A 17,947-nucleotide genomic window follows, 5' to 3' on the forward strand; every position below is an offset into this window, starting at 1 on the left:
AAGCTTCAGTAATTCTTGTATATGGACATAACACAGTATTCATGCAAATAATGTGCCGTTTTACACAGAATCTCCAGATGCTAGCAAGTTATTTTTTAATAGGTAAGGCTGAGCTTGAAGTCTGTTTTTTGTGAGTTGGCATATGGGTTTATAGCTTTTCACTTTTAAATAGGTTTTTGACTTTGCTTGAGCAGGGGAGTTGGACTTAGATGATCTCCAGAGGTCCCTTCCAACCTCAACCATTCTGTGTAATACTTACTGTCATTTGTCTTTATAATAGTTATAACCTGGAGATAATGAACAGAAACTGCACTGTCTGTTCTAAATGCTGAAGTCCAATCCTTTCTACCTCATTTTTCAGAGTCTGGTATTTCAGCAGATTGAGTTCTCTTTCAGACCGAAACTAATTTATAAAAGTTACAAGCCTTGAAGAGAATTTCTTTATTGTAATTGGTTTTTAGCTTGACCAACTTCTGAGACTTCTGAGGCTTCACTCTCCATTCAGAAACAGTATTTTAAGTGGAAAAAAAACCAGGCTGAAACCAATATGACAAGTTAAATTTCACAGCTGTTTTACAATTGCATTGTACACAAAAGATATAATTTTACAGTGGCGCTATTAATAGAGCTTTAGTTTTAAGGATAATGCTGCTGTAATTCTACTTAGTTAATCAGGGCATGCGTAGGTATTAGCTAATTAGATTTTATGTTCAAGACCTTGCCTGATATTTTCAATTAGATACCTTTATCTGTGCTGTGATATTATTTTAGTAAATGTAAGACTTGAATTGCGTTTTGCACTGTGGCAAAAAATTGAACTTAAGTTACCAGTGTTCAGCGGCCCCCAGTTTGTTTGTTTGTTTGTGTTTTCTCGTGACCCCATGTGCTTGCTTAATCTGCAGCGTGAACCTTTTTGGAGGCAACTGCTCGTAGCTCCTTCCTCATCTTCGCCAAGTGCTGCGCTATTATCACTGCTAATGAGTGGTGGAGCCTGTGGCAGGCTAGTCCTCCGTTCGAGCTCCCTCGCGTCACTTGGAGGAGGCAGACTGGGAGGATCTGAGACATCATTCTGCTTGGTACCTAATAATTAAAAGGGGACTTTGTGTCTGAAAAGGTTTGTGACCGCAGCTCTGTAGTATAAAGGGTGCTGATCTTGTTACATTAGCCCAGGTATTTATAACCATAGGTGTCTCACCTGGTGGCAATGTTTTAAAAGGTTATTTTTTAAGTAGGCTGGGATACTGGCTTGTTTCATAGAGATAATGAAGGCAAGCAGGATAATTGAAATGCCTCATTAATGTCAGCTGCCCCTTTTGACTGAACATTTTACAGCAAATTCTTAAACTCTTGCCTTGTGAGCTTTCTGCTCCCACGCGTTGCTGTGATGCTGCTGTTGCTACACTGAAACCTTTGGAAAGCTGGGTTTTTTCTTGTCACTGTGCTTTTTTCAAGTAACTGTGGTTTTCTGTCAGCGTAATGGTAGATTTCTCCTCCACCTTTTCTAATGGAAGCTGGTTGCAGCAATCCACTTTAATAGTACATGGAAGCTGATCCTGTCCCCCACCGCGAGTTATTTTTGACTTTGCTGAAGCCTAGTCATTGAAGTGAAAAGTTGAGCATTTTTGTGCATGCAGAATGATTTTTTACAAGACTTGATAGTTTCGTGACATTGTAACCCAGAAGCAAAGCAGACAGAAAACTAGAATAGTCTCTAAATTCTTGCACTGCACAGCACCTGCTATCCCCGGGGTGTCTCATGGTCTTTTATTTTCGGCCAGCGTGTTTCTGCCTCTTTAAGTGCAGAGAGGAGCTCTTCATTCAACCTCACCTGCTGTTACTGCATCTCGTGAGCGTTTGAAGGTTTCCAGGTGTGATTGTGCACGCAGAGGACACTGAAATGCTAGGTTTTTGGGTGTCTATTATTTGCCTTGACACCTGCTGTGGTTGTAGGGATGTTGTCTTTGGACTGGTGAAGCAGACCGTCTCCTGAGAGAGTCTTTGCGTTGTTTTTTTTCCAGGCCTGAACTGATTTCCTTTCAGTGCCTGAGCAGTAACGAAGGCATTTGGCAGATCCCCTTTTGCACTTTGAGAGCCATATCACCTTTCAGGGCTTCTGGTACGGTGAAGCTTGCTTTCAGAAGAAATGAATGACTGCTTTTTGCCCTACTGCTGTGAATGTGAGGCTTGCTTTTTTTTTCTTTTGCTAGTAACAAGCTACTTATTATTTTAAATCATTAGGTACTCAAAGCAGCCTACCGGTGCCTTAGAAAAACTCCTGTCTTTACATAATCTAGAGGACAGTCTGCAGGGAAAAGACCCACCAGTGTTATCTGCATCAGTGAAAAAAACCAAATCCTAGCTCTTGCTAGGACTCAACACAAATAAGGTGCGGTTAGGACTAATACAAGCCCAAAAAAAGGGGAAATTAAGGGCACCGAATTTCATCAGGGAGCAATTTGGTAAGTAACGAGAACCTCAGGGAGTAAACAAAAAGTGGTGATGCAATGACGAGAGGAAAAGGGAGAACACCTGGGAAATGACAAGCATTTCCCGGTACATCTCTGTGCCTCAAGGTAGCGTGCAGCCAGCTGGTGGATAAAGCAGGAACCGGCAGAACTGCTCAAAGTTAATGAAGAAGGATGCTTTAAAGTAATTAATACAGGCTGTGAAAAGTGATAAAGAGCAAGGCTCTGGACATGTATGTTTTTTGCGTGCTTTCGCATTCTCTAAGTGTTTAAGGAACAATCTGCAACGATATTTTTGAGAGTGGGGGAAAAATACTCCAGTGAGGATCATAGCACAAGGTGTAACTGGAGGACGGGTTCTCTCCCAGAGCGCTCAAGAACATATTTAATGATTTGCCTCACTTGAGAGTAACTCCTTAAACAACTGTTTTAAACGTGCCTAAGAAAGCTGGCGTGGAAGAGGAAGATGACGGCAGCTAGAGCCGAGGTGAGAGGCAGCTGGGGAGACCCCGGGAGGGAGGAGCAGCGCTGAGGAAGGAGCCGAACCCAGGGGATGGGCATGAGCGCGCAGCGATTGCCGTGCAGCAGCAGCTCTGCAGCGGCTGCACGCGTGTTCCCCGGGGTCTCCTCTTGTCGCCGTCTGCGCTTTATTCCACGACCTAGCTTTCCTTTGCCTTTGGAAACTAGTTTTTCTAAGTCAATCCTTTAAGCCTTTGGCCCTAGTTGTGTGCCACGGTAGACTGTGCTGAGCCCAGAAGGAGGAGTACCCAGAACTGTGTTGCACAAAAGGCTGTCTCGTCTCGGTTAGCGATTCTTCTCGCGTTATATAAGATAGTGATGAAGTTGCAGGTAAGCTAGTACGTGTTGTTCAATCAGTTTAGAAATAGGTATGTTGTGGAAATGGTAAGAAGTGCTGCAGGAAGGAGCTGGTAAGTCAGATAAGAGAACTATGGCGTCTCAGGCCTTCGGAAAGGTTGGCAACATGACGTGACATCCTTTGAGGCTGTCGGAGGAGGATGCCTCCTTGAGGTTCCACAGCATTTTGAAGGTTTGTAAATAACCCAAGACAAATTAAAAAAAAAAAAAAGAAATCTGAAGCAAAGTTTACGAAAGGCTTTCCCTAGCATGATGTACATATATGTACATTAAAATATACGTGATGGCTATGGAATGGAGAGAGGCAAGGATGTCAAAGTATGTTCCCTGGTACCGCTAGGGAGGGGGTCGATGTGTGGAAATAGAGCAACTAGCATAAAATAAATGAGGCTGGACAGTTACTTGAAATAAATTGCATTTCGGGATACACGCTTCCATAGGTTCTATGTAGCTAGGAGGGACTTTACAGATACATGACTAAGCAGTTGGGGAAATGCTTGTCTGTGCGCAATATTAACGTGCAAGAAGCTGGAGTGCTCCAGAAACCCTGTGAATCTCTCTGCTGGTTGTGCTGGAGGGCGTTTCGAAGCGTCCGTGCTGCAGGACTCCCCAAACCCAGCGGCAATGCTAGCTCTTCTCTCCCGTTTCTGGACCGTTATTCCTAAAGGAGTTGCGACGGCGTGATTCTCGCGGTGCCCGAACCACCGCTCAAGAGGAGTGAGCGCTGGCAGCGTGCGGTGCCGAGTGTGTCCCAGCCGCGGTTCCCTGGAGAGCGACTGACCTTTCATGCTTTCTTGTCCCCGCAGTGCTAATTAAACTGGGTTTACTCGCTACAACAACTAATATAAAAGAGATTTTATTTTTTTTTAACTTGGTACATATATGAAAAGGGGGAAATAATTTCCAAACCTGTGATGGAGAGCGCCACGTTTTCACATGACTTAAATTGGTGTAGTGGCATTTATTTTTACCGGGTGAGGATTTGGTACAAAACCGAGGCACAGCACGGTGAGTTAAGGCGGCAAAGCAGCAGCTTAGTTTGTAATGTTTTTTAATAACGTGCATTTTCAAGCTAACTCTGATTTTTTTTTTTTTCGTTGCAACTACAAAAAATCTGTTTTCACTGTTTCCTCCCTTTGTGCTTCAATGTCTGTTTTGTCCTTTCCTTTTTTTTAAATAGCAACCTGGTGTTTGGAAGAAGACAACTTCAAAGACAGTGGGATGCAATGATTGTTTCAGGGGTTTTTTGATGCGGGAAAATGAAATTTGAAAAACAGAACTTTTTCCAAGTGTAGATGCTCTTCCTCTTTCAAACTGTACTGTTCATAGTGATTTTTTTTTTCCCCTCTGTTCCCCTTATAAACACCTACAGCTCTGTCACATCTATCCTGTCAGGATATCTGCTCTACCTAGAGCTATGGTGCATCTGCGTTCTTAGGAAAAACAGTATTCCAGCGGGAAGGTAGGTCTGTAGAAAAAGGCCTGAGATCCACCATGTGGTCCTCAACCTCAGCCTTCGTGTTGACAGAGCAGTGGGTCACTATCATGACCCTGGAGCAACCGTGCCACCAACGACTGATGTGATTATTTCTTAATAATCTTGGAATAGAAACAATATTTTATGGCAAATTCAGTGCTTGAGAATACAGTATTGAACTGTTAGCAAACACGTGTAAGATTTGAGCTTGTGCTAAGTAATAAATAGAGCATTTATATACAATACTGATTGATTACTTTGTTTTCTTTCAGCGCTATCCAACCGACAAGGCATACTTCATAGCAAAGGAGATTCTTGCTACAGAACGGACGTATTTGAAGGACCTGGAAGTTATTACAGTGGTAAGGGTTTAAAAATGTCTTTAACGTTTTTCTTTTTCTTACCAGACTTTTAATCTTTAATTTGGAAAAACTCGGAATTCCTTCCAGATAACAGAAGAAGAAAGCCCTATGATAAGGGATAGCTGTTGAGCCACGTGGATATTACCTTGTTTGTCATGTAGGTCCTCGTGGGAGAGCAGATATCCTCTCCGGACTTTTCTAATTAGTTCCGCTAGCTACATCTTATATGGTTTTGGAGTTTTAGGCAAATTTTATCTCTGAAAGCTGTGAACGCAGGGTTCTTAAGGATAGCCTGAAAATGCTGCTGTTCATTCAGCCTCAATAGCAGCCGTGGCCGTCAGCTCTGTTTATAATCTAGTGATCATCACTTTGGTATTCTTTCTGAAACTTTTGTCTTTATTCTCATGATCTGAAGGTACAAGAGATGACAATTTCAAAGAGTACTGAGGATCCATGCAGAGGGTTTTTTTTGTCTCCCCCCCCCCCCTCATTTTAAGGTGGGGATGAAGCCCACGTTGGACTAGTGAGTCCTTATTTGGATGTTGGCTCGAGTTTCCAAATCTTTTTTCTTTAAGAATTATTTGTTCACTTTACTCCAGGTTTCAACATTATGGCCATTGTGTTTCTATAAATTATTGTATTTATTTCCTCAAAGAGAAAAGTACGATTTCCTTATGTCATGCTTCTTCAGCTGAGATATCTTGCAAGAGTTCAGTGAGTGTCATCTCACTGAAATTCTTCCAACGGACTTCCCAGAACTTTCCCTAAATGACGGTGGAACATTTGGGACCTCAGATAGTTTTTTGGTATGTTCACATCCCTATGAGAAAGCCGGGAACTGAAAGTAATAAAAAAAGAAAAAAGAAAAACGGTATGTAAAACACACGCAATGCCTCCAGCAAAGAAATAACTTGTACAATGCTGCGAGTTTTATGAAAGGGCAGTTGTGTGTCTTTTGAAATAAAAGCAGTTGTGCTGCGTCAGTTGTGGGAACGCTCTAGTCATTCAGTAATTCGCTGCAGTTCAGAGCAGTTACGAAACCTCTCCTTGCTGGATTAAGAAACCTGCCTATGCCTGGGGCCAATAAAAAGCCTCGTATTTGCAGTGTTTGGCAAGGAAAGAACCGACATCTTCCTTAAATAGTTCTCCTTTCTTCCTGCTGTTGCCCTGTGCACACGCACTTTCTCCTCCCCCGTGTCTGCAGGAGCAGAAATTATCTGCTAGCTATAAATTTCTCAGATAGAAAAAATGATCATAATTCATGATGTTTCTTGCAGTGGTTTCGCAGTGCAGTCATCAAGGAGAACGCCATGCCAGAAGGCCTGATGACATTACTCTTCTCTAACATAGACCCAATTTATGAGTTTCATCGAGGTTTTCTGAAGGAGATTGAGCAAAGGCTATCGCTGTGGTAAGCATCAGAGCGTGAGCAATAATCAGGGAGGACCTTTTCCTGTGTCCTCACATCAAGACCGTATATAATCTGTATTTGAATTGGTATTTCTGCTTAAATAGGACCAAGGGAAAAATATTTTAATATGTGGTGATTTTTAAAAAGTGACCAAATAATTTTTGTAAAGCCCCTTTTCAAGCGCTGCCTTTTCTATAATATCCTGTGTCCATGTGAATCGTATGCCAAGCCAAGGTTTTGCGTAACGTTATCCGGTGGTGTTCCTCTAGCCTTAGAAAGCAGAAGGGACACAAGGTCAAAAAGATAACATGCAGTCTATGGGATACCTTCCCGGGTAATGAATCTCCAGGTGAAAATCTAGAGAACACTTTTTTCTGTAAATAACATTAGAGTTGTTCAGTTATTGCAGCACAACTTATTTCTCATTTCAGAAAGTGGTTTTGGTCTTTTAACCTTTGTATTACCTTCTTCTGACCTGGGATGTAATATATTACAATGTATATACCATTCAGAAGGAGATCTTTTTTACTCCTCTTAAAGTGATGTTAATGTATTGGTTTGTTTTTGTTCTCTTCCTTTTTACGTTGGTGAACCAAATTATTTACTGTATACCTGACTGTTCTGCCTCACCTTGCAAAGCTTTCTGCTCTAGAGAGGACAAGCTGGATGCTTATATAAGATTAAAGCAACCTGGATCTGGAGTAAGGGAAATGGAGAGATAGAGTAAATGAAAAATGAACAAAAATTAATTCATAAATTCAGGTGTGACATGTGTTCAGAAGTCTAAAAGGTTAAATTCCAAAACAGCCTTGCATACCAATTCATTTCTCTTCCTGTCTCAGTTTTCTAAGCATGTCTTTTATTTTTGTTATTTTGTGCAGCTTCCATATTTACTGTACCACGTGTTCAACCCAAACGGTGAAATGGGAATGTCAGGCAGAGAAAGATGGATAGAGGAGGGATTAATCATAGCACGGCTTCCCTTAATTTTACCAAAGTAGTCCTCAGGTATGCAGATACCTGGGAAGCCTTTCTTAAAGATAATGTCCCAAGTACTACGGGGTTTAGAGAGAGTAAATAAGGATTTCTTGATCTCTCGTGTACTGCACCTTCTTATCTCATCTTTTTATATAAATTTCAGGGAAGGAAGAACCAATGCTCACGTGAAGGGAGATTATCAACGAATTGGAGATGTCATGCTCAGGAATATGCGTACTCTAAAGGTAGTTAAAAGATTGGAATAATGGAATTTCAGGGTTACTCATTCATTTTTTTTCCTATTGTCAAGGATGGTAATTTGAGCTTCAGTATTTTCACTTGGCTTGAAGTGACTTACAAAAAATTATTGTTCATAAGCCAATTTAAAAATAAAACATAATAGGATATTTACAACAAGGCTGTATACCCTTGTTGCTCATTTTACCTCCTACACTTACATTGAGAAAAGGCTGCATGTTTGTTGGTTACTGAGCAGCCGACAAAGAAAAATTAGTTTATTAATTAGTCTGACTGCCTTCCTGTAATTGCACAACTCTCCTCTGTGCAGATATTGTTCCATAACGTTGTTGAATTCCAAAATATAAATATTTTTTAACTGCAGAGTTGTTTGTTCTGAAACGAAGTCACTTCTATTTGGAGTAGAATACCTTCGTGGGACAGTTATGCTTGTGTTGCAGAGACAGAACAATTATTCCACTATAGTCAATGGTTTGAAAAGAAATATAAAAGCACAGATAGGGAAATTTGGAAAATTTGCTGTAACTTCTATTCAGACCATTAACTTTCTCTGCTTTTGGCATTTCAGTGATGCATAGCGCAACATGCCAATCTGTTCTGAGCCCAGTTGGTAGCTGTCTGCCAGTTTCTTTAATGGATAAATCTCACAGCTCACTTCTGCCTGCTCGAGCTTTAAAAGAGTCAGTAATCAACAAGAGTGGTTGTACAATGGGAAGGTATTAAGCAGTGGTACTACTAGCTGTTTTTGTAAAAGGCAAACATAGGCACCGCTACAATAAATAGCTAACAGAGAACAACTGGGCAAATACCAGTTTTGGTTTTTTTTTAATACTGCTTTTTAATGAAGCGGTTAAAACATGTGATGATGTTAGCATTATTTTTTGCCAGCATTTACGATGTATGTGCAGTCTTGGATTGTATAATCGTCATTAGAGACAAGTAGAGAGGGGAGTAGACGTTTTTCCGCATTCACTATGAAATCTATTAAAGACTGTTCTGCTTTGATACTAGCAAATTTTTATATGATTCAACAGGAGTTTACCAGTTACTTGCAGAAGCACGATGAGGTCCTGACAGAACTGGAGAAAGCAACTAAGCGCCTAAAGAAACTGGAAATGGTTTATAAGGAGTTTGAACTGCAGAAGGTTTGCTATCTGCCGCTCAACACGTTTCTGCTCAAACCCATCCAGAGACTGATGCACTACAAGCTGGTCCTGGGGAGGCTTTGCAAGCACTACACAGCAGAGCACCGGGACTACGCAGACTGCCGGAGTGAGTGAGCACTCAGCTGTTTATATGCTATTATATATATATATAGCTGTTACATATATGCTATTACCCATTCCTGTGTGTATACAGAAGTCTGCACATTCTCATCCTGTGGGAGACAGCAAGTGTTGCATCTACAAATTCAGTGTAAACTCTCGTTTTTTCCATTCAGAGTTTTATTTCTGTGTACAATTCACCTTTCTGACTCTTGCATGCACTATGTGAAACACGCAGGAGCTTTGATTTAGATCGCTGAAAATTCAACTGCTAAATGAATGCTCTAATTTCAACATCCTGAAGAAAAAAAAAAAAGGAAAATACCAAATAGAAAAGCAGAAAACTGGCAGGAGTAAATACAGCTTAATTTCAAAGTGCCAGCTTAATTCAAAAAATGTTTAGGTTATGTTTTAAAATTAACTTTGTATTTCTTAAAGATTTTCAGTACCAGGTTTCGCCAGTCTCCTGTCATGCTCTGGTGCAGGGCTCCCAAGCTTTCTACAGTGCATAGAAAATTACCTTAACTGCTAGTTTGGAAAATGCAAAAGATAACTTTCATGTATGGTGTTCTGGTTGCACAGAATAATTATTTTTTCTGGTATTCCACAAAGTGTTTTTCTCCCCTTTAAGGCTAATATATCTTGGTCTTTCAACTCAAGCTCAAAGTTACTTCTTTTTTTTGTCCCCTTTTGTAGGGGGAAAAAATGTAATGCTTTTTGGGGAACTCTCGGTCATTTATATGTATAAATGTGACAAAAAGGATTGTAGTGTCATGAGCATGCGTAAGAAGTTCCATTCATTTATAAAGTAATTTTGACAGAAATTGTTGTTTCTAACTTCTGAATTGACTTTTGGCTAAGTGGTAATAACTTTTTTAGATGCGCAAGATGCAAGTTACCAAATAATCTCCAGAAATACAGAAAACACTATTTAGTCTCTGTGTTGCCCCTATACTGCTGTAAAATGTGTTTTGAGAAAAAACACTGTTAGAAATCTGATTATCATTTCAGATTCAATTTTGCAGTGATAAAACTTGTGGCCTGGGTTTTGTACGCTCTGTTCTGATCTTGTGGGCGCTGTTTTGCTTTCAGATGCGCTGAAGGAGGTCACAGAAATGACGTCTCAGCTACAACACAGCCTGATCCGCTTGGAGAATTTCCAGAAGCTGACAGAGCTGCAGCATGACTTAATCGGCATAGATAATCTCACAGCACCTGGAAGGGTACGTAACTTTGCTTAGTTTTCAGAGCCTTTATTGTTTGTTTGTTTGTTTTTATTACCAAGGAAGTGCGTTTCAACAATGTATTTACTTGCCATAACCTTTCTCTATATATTTTATGGAATGATGTAAAGGCTTTGTATGATAATTGTCTTTATAGTTGGTCACATTTTCCTTTTGGTGATGTTCTTATAGGGAATTAGATCAAAAATACTACTGTTTAGACTCTGGGTACAGTTTCATGTTTCCAGTACAACAGATACTGGATATACTGGGATGCTTTGCTCTATATTTGGGTGGGAAGCAGTACGTCATGTATTCGATGGGAAGTGATCATTGCTGGGCATCGTTCAACATCTGTGTACTCTGGGTTGAAATAAAGCATCAAAATTCTGTGCGTTGGGGAAAGATCGAGCTTTTTCTGACTTTTTCTTTTTCTCTGCAGGAATTTATCCGGGAAGGTTGCTTGTACAAGCTTACTAAAAAAGGTTTACAGCAGCGGATGTTCTTTCTGGTGGGTGCTGCTTCTGGTTTTCATAAACCTAAGCTGTTTGAGATAAAGCTGCCATGAAACTGTTTTCATGTTGAGATTTTCTTATATGCGGGGGGGCTGTGAAAAAGCAGTCCATTCAGGTTGTTTCTTTGATGGCACAATCTGTTAACAGAATTTTGGAAGTTAATTGCCTCTAATATATATAAACATGATTACTTTTAAGGGAAGTAGCCAAACTGATGGAGGACTGGTGCTTTTTCCTGCTTCTATAGTGTTTTTCAAACAACAGGTTTTAAAAAGATGTCAAAAAATACTTGGCACTAACTACTGTCTGGAGAATATTGATTGTGTTCTTCCTCCATTTTTCAGTTCTCAGATATGTTGCTGTACACAAGCAAAGGTGTTACGGGGACAAATCAATTCAAAATTCATGGACATCTTCCTCTGCACGGCATGTTGGTAAGTGGTTTCAGATTGCATCACAGTGTTGAAGAAATGACTTTGCTCTAAGGCAGGTCAAGGCGTTCCTTCTGGGCTGAGATGACCAAAGTAGCAACCTGCTCCAGAGCCGGTCAAAGCAGCCTTGCTGTCGTTGTGGCCTGTGCTGCTGCTGATCATGGACTGGACCTTCAGCATGCCTTAGCCTTGCTGCTAAACACAGGGTTGTCTGCAGGTGATAAGCTTATTCCTTCCCTCTCGTTAGCAAAACAGCTGGAATGCACCTGTTTGACGAGTCATTTTTACATTGCTATGAAAGATCTGGGAATATGGATTTGTCCTGCCATTTTTTCCCCTGCACCTAGGCATAAAATCAATCCCCCTGCATCCCCACCTGCATGTTTTAACGGAACTGTTCTTTCTGTGTTTGATTTGCAGCTAATAGTGCTCGACCCACCGGTAAGTAATAAGCTGAATCCTGCTCAGAATCCTCCTTTTTAGGACCTGTTGGATGTGGTGCTGTGCAGCTGCAGATGTGGCATTAGAAGCACACAGTATAGATTTTTGTGTAGAGCCAAAATAGGTTTGAATTAGGTGGTTTTTATAAAAAGTAGCTGTTTTGCACTTACTGCAACTGTGTTGTTGTGTTGTGACCAAAATTCCTAGGCAGCCAAAGAGGAGAGTTTTGAGTATTTATCGGTCACTGGGCAGTGATGAGAAAAACCTTTTCTTTTTCTGCAGGTGGAGGAGAGTGAGAATGAATGGGCTGTCCCACACTGCTTCACAATCTATTCAGCGCAAAAAACCATAGTAGTGGCAGCGAGGTAATATTTATTTTTCCTCAGTTGCACGTAGGTTAATAGGTGTCTCCTCCAAAGACTTAAAGTTTGATTACTTAGCGCAGAGCCAGAGTGGTGTTTCATGTGTCCTTTGGAAAGGACAACTTAAAAACAAATATATGACACTTCACAGTTCCTTTATCAATATTGTTCTTCAGGAAGGAGTGATTTCAGCAAGCAAACAGTACATTTTTAAATGGGCATCAGCAGCAATAGCATTGCCATTATATTGTTTCCTAGTCAGCTGAGCTGCCCGTGACATCCTCAAAGCAACTGCTGTAAAGCAGGAGACAAACTGAAATCTAAACATACAAATATTTTAGAGACCACAAAGAATTAAAACCCAGAACATGCAAATTGATTTAAGGAGGGGAGAGTTCCTGGATAGATCTCATGGAGGAAGCGGCGAGGTGAGAGAAAAACGAAAGGTTGGCTTGGAGAGCAAACCAGTTTCTTTTCAGCGTAACTTTTCCCTCGGCGTTGAGTTTAGGGTGAGGAGTTACCCCTTCCTGGCTGGACCATCCAGGCAATAGCAGCTAGAGCAGCTCCTGAAGAGGCAGAGAGGGGAAGGGCAAGAGCAGCGTCACACCTGAGGGGGGGAGGAGGAGGAGGAGGAGGAGGAGGAGGAGGAAGACAATTTGGAGCATCCCAGCTGGGTCCTTAGGATGCTGCAGCCTGGGACCTGAGCCCTGCGATGTGCTGGGGCTGCCTCCCAGAGGAGCTCGCTCTGCCTCCTCTGCACCCGCAGGGAGCACCCGCTCCCCCCGACAAGCAAAGCGAAGGTGTCTGGTGGTCGGAGGCTGCATGGGGAGCTCCAGGGCTGGCAGGCAGATGCATCAAAGCCACACAGGCAGGAGCAGCTTTCCCCAGCCCGCAAGATGCCGCCTGTCTGGGATAGATCCAGCTTACACGAGAAAATCCAGACAAGCCAGTAAAAAGCTCCCAGGCCCCTACTGGGATTGCTGCCTCCCTGGCCTGTGAAGAGAGAAGACAACAGTCCTGCGAGGGGGAGCCTGGGGCTTTGGCTCTTTCTCCCTGCCCTGGTAGCAAAGCAGGTAGCTGCCTTCGGAGCTGAGAAAAGAGTTCGGCAGCAAGGAGCGCCGGGTTTCTTACCTCTGCGGCCAGGTGCCAGCACCCAGCAGGCCCTGTGCGGCGCGGTTCCTGCACCCGTTGGTGCCGATTCCCAAGCATGAAACACTCGGGAACGAACGGGCTGGTCTGCCGCAGCAGGACCCTCGCCGCCTGGGGAAGCGAAAATGCCAAACCGCCCTGGCACCAAAATGCTCTCTCTGCAGTAACTCACGCCTTTATGGGTTTTGGATAGACAGTAAAAAATGTGGGCAAATAGGACTGATATCACGGTCAGAGATGTGATTTGCAAAACGAAGCTTTGCTTATATGCAAGTTATCCCGCTGTAACTTGCTTTTCCTGTAAATGGTTACAGTGGACGCATAAGCTACCACGCAGATTTTGCAAGTGTTAATTCAGCTGTTCATCACACAGGTTGCTCTGGCATCCACCTGAGGATGTTCATCACACAGGTTGCTCTGGCTAGCCTGCTCTGAATCCACCTGAGGATGGTGTAGTTCAGTTTGATACATTGATGTATCCGTCCTGATGATCTTTCCACTCACCTGGCAAATCCATGCTGTAAAAGGACTGGAGGTGCAAAGCGGCTGGCTAAGTCTGTGCTGCTTTTTAGTTGAGTGTGTCTAAGTCCTACAAGCGTTTGTATTTCAATGTTATTCTTCAATGCTGTCCTTTTTGCCTCTATATCTGAAATGTAATAAGGATGTCTACACCTAATCTCTCAGGATCAGCTTTAGGCGGCTTTGAACATCTACGGTTCCCTTAAAAAGCAGCTGGAGTTGTGTATGTTGGGAATGCAGAACTGGAGCAGTGAATCTCAACTTTTAATTTTCTGGGGTTTTTTTACTAGTTAATAGCTCCCATTCTTGAAAAATAACTATTATTGAACATTTATCAAATCAGGTAGGTAGTGGCATAGCGGCCAGTACTTTTTGTATGCTCACATATTCAGCCAGCAAAGCTTTCTTTTTTTCTCCATTTTTTTTATTGCAGTCTGATGCCTGAAAATGTCAAATATTTTTAAGGTCAACCATTTCTAGGCAACTGTGAGCCAAAAAGTGTCTGAAATGGTCTTAAATTCGGAAAAGTAAATATATTTCTTTCTACCTTGTCATAACTTGGAAATAGTTCGAAGGGTTTTTTTCTTTGACTTCTTCCCCTCCCTACCTATCAGAAAAAAATCACCGCTGGGCTTAGACCATGCTTGGGATTTGCAGTCGGAATGGAAAACTTCCAGAAATTTATGAGCTACTGAAAAAGGTGGTTACAAAAAAAAGGTTCCCCGTGGAACCGCTCGACCAAATACTCTGTATAAGCGTATGTAACACTTTCAACAAAACCTGTGCAAGCAGAAGGTGTAGCAGGAGGAGAAAAAGAAATGCCAGGGTCATGTTCGATTCCTGAAGGAAAAGTTTTGTGCTGTTGCATTGCAATGAATATAAATGCCAATACTGGAGGAATAAAGTTCTTTCCCTGTAAACATGGCATCAGCCGTGCAACCTATAATGGGAACCGTGTGGGCTGGAAGAAATCCTCATCTTCCTGCACGCTGTGTTTTACTTGCTTGAGATGAAAGATAAATAATATATCCCCTATAAAAGCCGTGCTATCTTTCAGGTTGCCTTTCATTCTCTGAACCGTCCTTTCCAGCGTGGTCATAACCACGCATCTCCAAAGTGCTCTTATTAGTTTTTTTTTAGAGTGGAAGCATGATTTTGTATTTGAATTAGCTAGGAAGCCCTCTATGTGAAGAACAGTGGTGATCTAGACGGGGTAGTTACTCCTCTGAGTATGATAGGGAGATTTTACATGGTCTTTTTTATGTCTAGTCATTCTTTCTTATCAGCCCAAATTCTAAAATGGTTATTTCAAACTCAGGTGGCTTGAAAATAGCAGTGAAGGCTCTATGAACTCAGTTTCCTATCAGCAAAGCTGGTAATCATGTTTTGGAGTTTTTTGTTTTTTGTTTTTTTTTTTCAATGGAAAAGGACGGCTTTTCATTTTGGGCAGGGAGTTTTGCCTCCCTTTGGAAATCCAGCGCTCTGCCACAGCTGTAGGGCCGGGCTGTCGCCATTCACGCTGTTTGTCTTGCAGTACCCGCCTGGAGATGGGGAAGTGGATGGAAGACCTTAACATGGCAATCGAAATGGCCAAGAAATCTACTGAGAAAGCTGACATGCTTCTGGAAAACTCGGTGTGCAATCGTTCCAACAGTAAGTGGTGTTTTCTGCCTTCTCGAGCAGCGTGAGGCGATATGTCCTTTTCTTTTTTTTCTGTTGGAAATTTGATGACGTAAATGGTATATTTTATCATTCTTACGGTAATGGAGAGCTCTTGTCCTGTTTTATTTGGAATAAATATGCTTGTCGTCTTAGACTGGTGTTCCTGGTAGCTTTAAACACAGCAGAGATACTCCAGTTGCAGAACTGTTAATTTTATTGGGTCCTTATTTATCTCTTATCTACATCTTTTCTCCATTTAACAATGTAATATGTTTTCTTGTCCAAAAAAGTTGTCCTTGCAGGTCAGCAGGTTCTTCTGTAGCCCAGCGTTCTCGTGCCCGTCTTTGGTGGTGTTATGGATGTGATGAAACACGCAGTATTCCTTCTTAGAGCACTTTTTCCTGGTCCTCGCTAAGAAGGGACTCTCCTTTCAGACCTTTCCTTGGAGTGGGTGCTGTAAAATGCTCTCCTCCTTTTAAGGCTGCTTTTTTTTTTTTTTTAATTTTATGCAATACTGAGTCAGCTGCCCCAAGCAGAGCTGAGTAACGAAAGGCAAAATGATCTGCTCAGAATGGCTTTTAGATGCTGTATAACAAATTCAGATTGACTTATTTTAAAACTGGATCATAGCAGAAGAAAAAGAGTTATTCTGAGGAATTCCTGCTCTTCTCGCTGTCTTTGTATTGCACAGTTTTCTTAAACGGCTGCTGAATTCTCCTCCCCCAGGATCCTCTGATGAGGTCTCTCTAGAACAGGAGTCTGAAGATGACATACACTCTTCTCGTAGCTCCTTGGACAGGCAGAGCCACCACCGTGCCAACACAACCATGCACGTGTGCTGGTACCGCAACACAAGCGTCTCCATGACCGACCACAGTGTGGCCGTTGAGGTACCCCGCAGGGCGCAGCTCTCCCGTCTCTCTCTGTCCGTCTTGGCTCGCTCGGCCTCTGCTCGTCCTCCACTGCATGTTTCATGTTGCCTTCGAAGCATTTCTGTGGCCGTGAGAGAGCACAAGCGACGAAAAGGCCGCTGCATGTCTGCCCGTCTTTGTGCATGTCTGTGCGTCTGCGTACGCCAGCACACTGCCGTCCCTGCGGCAGGGCTCTGTTTCAGCAAATGCCCTGAAAGAGGGAAATGAAAAGGAGCTCCAGGATATCCCTAGGACCGAATCGTTCATCTGGGTTTCATGAGCCTTGCTGGGGGCCGATAAGTTTGTGTTACCCATCAAGGGTGTTTTACTTTAGGGACTGGCTCTGACCTACTGTGATCTCATATCTGGGTCGGTTAGCTACTGGGCTACTTCTAGAAGAAACCAGTGCTTTAAACTCAGTGGGGAGATGCCGTTTCTGCCCTTCCCTCGCTGGCACGGGTGAGGGGCACGAATTGGGCAGTGCCATTTTACACAGCGCGGTGTCATGCTAAATAGAGATTTACCGTGTGCTGTTTGTGCTGCTGCTACCCCGGCTCTTACCGCTCTGCCTGGGTTGATGCGGCACGTGCATTGATGGTGCGTTTCTGCGCTGAATCCCGCAGATTTCAAGACAGATGTCTGCCCAGAGTTCCCTACGGAGAGTGCTGCTCGCGGCGGCGCCTAGGTTACCTTTCAGCGGCTCTTCTGCAGGGTCAGTTAGTTAGGACGCCCTCCTGCAGGCCGTCGTCCTCGCAAGGCTTCCGCAAGCGGGGACGTACCAGAAATACCTCGAAGAGAAAGAGGAGGTTGCTAACTAGAGAAACAGCAATAGTTCAGGATGCTGCGTCTGTGTATTTGTACCTTCCTCCCTTCCTTGCCCTGCTTTTTGGTTTAATGGTAGGAGTTCAGGGTTGGGCACTGAAGCTTCTGTGTTCCCACGCCGCGTATAGCATACTAAGCAGCTCACCGATGGAAATTTAGTAGCTATGTCACATTGGCTTAGGGTCCAGAAGTTGTACGTTTTAGCCAGCAAAGAAAGTGGTTTCTGGGGAACAGCCTTCCTTCCCATGACGATAGACTTGTGAAAGGCACCATTTTACTGTTTTATATCCAGATAAGGAGACCTGCCTGCTGCAGGCTCTGGGATTAAATGTGTGAGTTCTTGCGGCATCCTCTTGCTTCGATCTCTTTCACGTTCTAACGCCACCATTTTTTTCCACAATCCATTTTCCTTTAACAGATGCTTTTCTTGTATCACTTTTCTTATCTTAATGTTCTGTTTTTCTCTTTCTGTCCCCCTTTTCTCTGCTCAGTTTTCTGCTCTCTTGCTGTTTCTCCAGAGCTTCCTCCTCGCTCTTTGCTGGGCCAGGCCCAACGGCCCAACACAATCACCCATGTTTGCTGGTACCGGAACCAGAGTCTGTCCCTGTCTGATTACCTGTGCATGATTCAGGTAAAAATGCCTCTCAAATTCTGCACTGGTGGGAGGAGCCATGGGATTCCAGACAAAATTTGCTACTGCTTGCTCCATAATTGCGTAGTGGACCTTATATGTTGTACTAGCATGAGGATGCCTCATCCATCCAGCAGTTGTAATGTTGCCTCGATACAGGACTTCCTCCTATTTGTGCTTCCCCAAATG

General features: G+C 42.8%; 1 protein-coding gene across 6 annotated transcripts in view; it reads left to right on the plus strand.

The window, feature by feature from the left end:
• Positions 1–17,947, plus strand: part of FARP2 (FERM, ARH/RhoGEF and pleckstrin domain protein 2) — a 102,275-nt gene that overhangs the window by 78,900 nt on the left and 5,428 nt on the right. For 5 of the 6 annotated variants that reach the window (XM_067302093.1, XM_067302092.1, XM_067302091.1 and 2 more), the window contains 10 exons: positions 5,091–5,180; positions 6,458–6,591; positions 7,733–7,814; positions 8,862–9,099; positions 10,185–10,315; positions 10,758–10,826; positions 11,175–11,264; positions 11,985–12,067; positions 15,267–15,385; positions 16,121–16,284. In XM_067302093.1, the coding sequence (XP_067158194.1) occupies positions 5,091–5,180; positions 6,458–6,591; positions 7,733–7,814; positions 8,862–9,099; positions 10,185–10,315; positions 10,758–10,826; positions 11,175–11,264; positions 11,985–12,067; positions 15,267–15,385; positions 16,121–16,284 (1,200 nt within the window). The remainder of the gene's footprint in view (positions 1–5,090; positions 5,181–6,457; positions 6,592–7,732; positions 7,815–8,861; positions 9,100–10,184; positions 10,316–10,757; positions 10,827–11,174; positions 11,265–11,984; positions 12,068–15,266; positions 15,386–16,120; positions 16,285–17,947) is intronic. The other variant, XR_010885064.1, reaches the window with a different exon arrangement.

The sequence above is a fragment of the Apteryx mantelli genome, chromosome 9, assembly GCF_036417845.1.
Source record: "Apteryx mantelli isolate bAptMan1 chromosome 9, bAptMan1.hap1, whole genome shotgun sequence".
Lineage (NCBI taxonomy): Eukaryota > Metazoa > Chordata > Aves > Apterygiformes > Apterygidae > Apteryx > Apteryx mantelli.